At 45.8% G+C, this 825-nt stretch overlaps 1 protein-coding gene across 1 annotated transcript; it reads right to left on the bottom strand.

The window, feature by feature from the left end:
* On the bottom strand, window positions 1–825 carry PtA15_18A77 (uncharacterized protein; the record flags this gene model as incomplete). The annotated part of the gene is made up of 3 exons (XM_053165034.1): window positions 1–255; window positions 366–674; window positions 784–825. The coding sequence occupies 3 exons, from the start codon at window positions 823–825 to the stop codon at window positions 1–3; spliced, it is 606 nt and encodes a 201-aa protein (XP_053028576.1).

Here is an 825-nt window from a genome sequence, read left to right as displayed (position 1 = left end):
TCACGCGACGGAGCAGGAGACAAGAGGGTTCACGCAGACAATCTTATTTGGATCTTTGACACCCGGTAAGCGAGGAGTAGTATTTTGGCACTTCAAATAACTGATGCCGTCCTTGTGGGGTGAAGTTGTGCGCGAAGTACATTCACACCCTTGAATGGTATCTTCTGACTTGCCTGAAGCAGGCAGCATGTCTTGATTGTCGTATAGTATACCCACCTGATTTCCTCCATAACAGAGTTGGGCTTGGACGGAGTCCTATCGAAAGACATGTTTTGGAATCCAAAAAGAAAAATATATTAATTCCAGCTTGATCACTACAACCAAACATTGAGCGAACTGAAAAGATGTGGGAATAGGAGACTAACCGCGCTAGCAGGCATCGGCTTGCGTAGCTTAGGGCAGCTTGCAGAGTCAATAGCCGTACCGCTGGCTGCGTCGTCGGAGTACCCACGCCAGCAGAAGGGTAAAACCCCTCCCGCAAGTAGATTGATATTTGGCTTGGTATTGCAAGTCAATATATCGCTGAAATCGCTGGACGTTCTGGTGAATAAGGACGAGCAGCTACAACTCCCCGTCAAGGCCGAATAACTTCCCCCATTCGAGGTATACATCTTATGTTTACTCTTGCCAGACATGACTAGATATCCTACTGGTTTTTCCCCACTACAGATCATCTAGAATTTGTCGTAAAATTATTCTTCAGTTTATCGAAGCTCTGTTTATTTCCTGTTAAGTATATATACGCGGAAAGTAAGGGATCAAGCTAGGAGGAAATCCACTTACCATGTCTGACTGATCGGCATCTGTCGGAACAACACCAGCCAT

Source organism: Puccinia triticina, chromosome 18A (genome assembly GCF_026914185.1).
Source record: "Puccinia triticina chromosome 18A, complete sequence".
NCBI classification, from domain to species: Eukaryota; Fungi; Basidiomycota; class Pucciniomycetes; order Pucciniales; family Pucciniaceae; genus Puccinia; species Puccinia triticina.
This window is presented reverse-complemented; position numbering and strand designations above follow the sequence as displayed.